We start from the raw sequence: 2,517 nt of genomic DNA, 5'->3' as shown, positions 1-2,517 counted from the left end.
CATGCTTAGTGTGAGGGATTGCTGAAGAGTCAAGGAGTCGATGCAATCAGCTGATTTTCCTTAGATAGAATCAATCTAACTGGATGATCTGGTGAACTGGAAAGTGACCTGAGATGACATGATGGGAATTGGCGCTATAGAAATAAACTGAATTGAGGTGCTATATTATATCTAAGTCGTATATATAATAATCTTTCATATATTCCAATTCTCGTGGCTTCATGAAGGTTCTTTTTTATAGAGTCTGGTTGTTTGGAGGGAAAATCATTGAAAAAATTTAAAAGCTAGATGTTTTTCTGTTGTAGGGATGTGTGCCTTTTTGGAAACTCTTATTCCTTAGCATCGGACATCTTGCTCGTATGAATCTATTGACAATTTCCTAAAGTAATAGATAAATTGATGAGGTGCAAAGAGGCAAATTATTAACATTGATTTAAAGTGTTCAGTTCAAACATCCATTGAAGTGTTAACAGTTGCTTTGTTTGTAAGGGAGCCTTTTGAACTGTTTAACCTGGCAGATTGTGCAGCATGTTGAGGGATGTCGGCTAACTCATACATCTTGATGTTGAGCAGATTGTGCTTAGTGGGGAGGGATGCACCTGGCATGCCTGACCTCACTGCCCCCAGGCTCCTGTGATTAAAAACAGGCATCCATCCAGAATCCTGCTCTGAGGGGATTTCTCTTTTCTTTTTTTTATTATTTATTTTTTCCTACCTTGGAGGACTTAGACTTCATCTCCAGCAAAGCAGATAGTGTGATTGATTTGTTCCAAAAGGTGCCAAGATTCTTGGAGGTATTATGATGTCAGATTATACAGTAATTGGACTCCCTTAAGAAAAAAAGGCCTATCTTATGAAATAGGCTCATTGTTAGGAATGAGTTTGCACTGCAGGGCATTTCTGGTTTTGAACCAAATAATACGGGAATTAGGATTTTCTATTTATCGGCTCTTTTTTTACTAAATGCAATTTTAAAGATGGATAATTTCTGAAACACAGATACCTTTAAAATCTTTGCACTCCAATGGGATTCCAAAAACTTGTTTCTAAGTTTGAAGACGTTTCTCTTCCCATCCAGGAAGCTTTTTCAATTAAAAATGTCAGAAATAGCATTAGGGGTGTGCATTGGCACTGCCCTCACGATTCGGTTCGATTACGATTCACCGGGTAACGATTCGATTCAATTCGATTCTACGATGCATTGCGATGCACCAAAATCCCATTGACTTGTGCCCAGATATCTGCTTTCCAAGCTTTTTTTGCGTTATTAATTAGGCCTACCCGTCTATCGCGGTCATCTCCCTCCGCCTCAGCCATCTTGATTGTTGTTGGTATGCCCCCGGAAGTAATTGAAACTTCACAACTTGTCCATTTGAGGCCAGAAAATAAACAGTGGCATAATCGATTATGGCACGTTGCCGCATCGATGCTGAATCGTGCATGCCCCGCATTGCAATGCATCGCTGAATCGATTATTGTTGACACCCCTAAATAGCATTGAGTTCAAGGCTTTATAGAGTGGACCCAAAAAGTCAACTATTCCCTCTAACGACTCCTCTTTCAGAGACATAGACAGGTGTCGTGTATTGCAGGCTAACAAAGAGCCCAATGACAGCCCATTCCAAAGGGGTGGACCCGTTCGTCCGTTTCAATTTGCATGTTTTCTAAACAGAAACAAGACTTTGTTGGGCTGCCGTATAAATCCTGGAACTCAACGCTATTCCTGACATTTTAAAGTGAAAAAGCTTCCTGGATGAGAAGCGAAACGTCTTCAAACTTAGAAACAAAAGTCCAGTGATTGTTTTTTTTACTTTTTCGGTATGACTATGACCTGGATGACGGAGAATCTTCACCAGCAAACTCCTATGGGATTTCATCAGTTAGCAGATTTCTATTTTGTATTAAAATCTTGTTGTGTTTCCCTTTTTTTTTTCTGTCGTAGGAGCACCAGGGACAGCGATGCAGATGACGACGATGACGACAGGCGAATGAATCGCGGCTGCGCCCTCCAGTACCAGCGAGCCATGGTAAAAGTGCTGACCCAGTTCCACACCACTTCCACAGAGGGCACGGATCAGGTGATCACCATGCTGGGACCCGACTGGCAGGTGGACATCACGGACCTCGTCCAGGACTCCCTGAAGGTGGTGGACCCAAAGGTCGCGGAGCTGGTGGACAGGACAATTCTGGTGGGCCTGGAGATGGGATCCACCGTGCTGAAGGTAAACTTCTTTATCCTTTAGATGCTGTTTAGAGGTTTACGCCGCAGCAGAACCAGGAAAACGCTCACTTACCTCAGACTTAGACCAACTTATAACACTTTTCGCTTCCCATCCAGGAAGATTTCTCAATTCAAAATGTCAGATTAAATTGAATTGCACATAGATTAGAAGGGGGAGATGGATAAACCAACTTGGACATTATTTGCTCTAATCTGCCGTTTAGCCAGTTTGAAGCTCCAGATTTACTGTGTCATCTGCTTTTCTTAAAATAACAGTGGTTTCAGATATTTATCAA

General features: G+C 41.8%; 1 protein-coding gene across 1 annotated transcript in view; it reads left to right on the top strand.

Annotated features, from left to right (window-relative positions):
• tmem132e (transmembrane protein 132E) overlaps positions 1-2,517 on the top strand; it is a gene marked incomplete at its 5' end in the record, with an annotated part of 137,444 nt that overhangs the window by 87,257 nt on the left and 47,670 nt on the right. The window contains one exon of the mRNA XM_015382148.1: positions 1,943-2,222. Coding sequence (XP_015237634.1) covers positions 1,943-2,222 — 280 coding nt within the window. The remainder of the gene's footprint in view (positions 1-1,942; positions 2,223-2,517) is intronic.

Source organism: Cyprinodon variegatus, unplaced genomic scaffold (assembly GCF_000732505.1).
Source record: "Cyprinodon variegatus isolate N-32 unplaced genomic scaffold, C_variegatus-1.0 Scaffold250, whole genome shotgun sequence".
NCBI classification, from domain to species: domain Eukaryota; kingdom Metazoa; phylum Chordata; class Actinopteri; order Cyprinodontiformes; family Cyprinodontidae; genus Cyprinodon; species Cyprinodon variegatus.
Note: the sequence above shows the minus strand (reverse complement) of the source record. Positions and strands in the feature narration are given on the sequence as shown.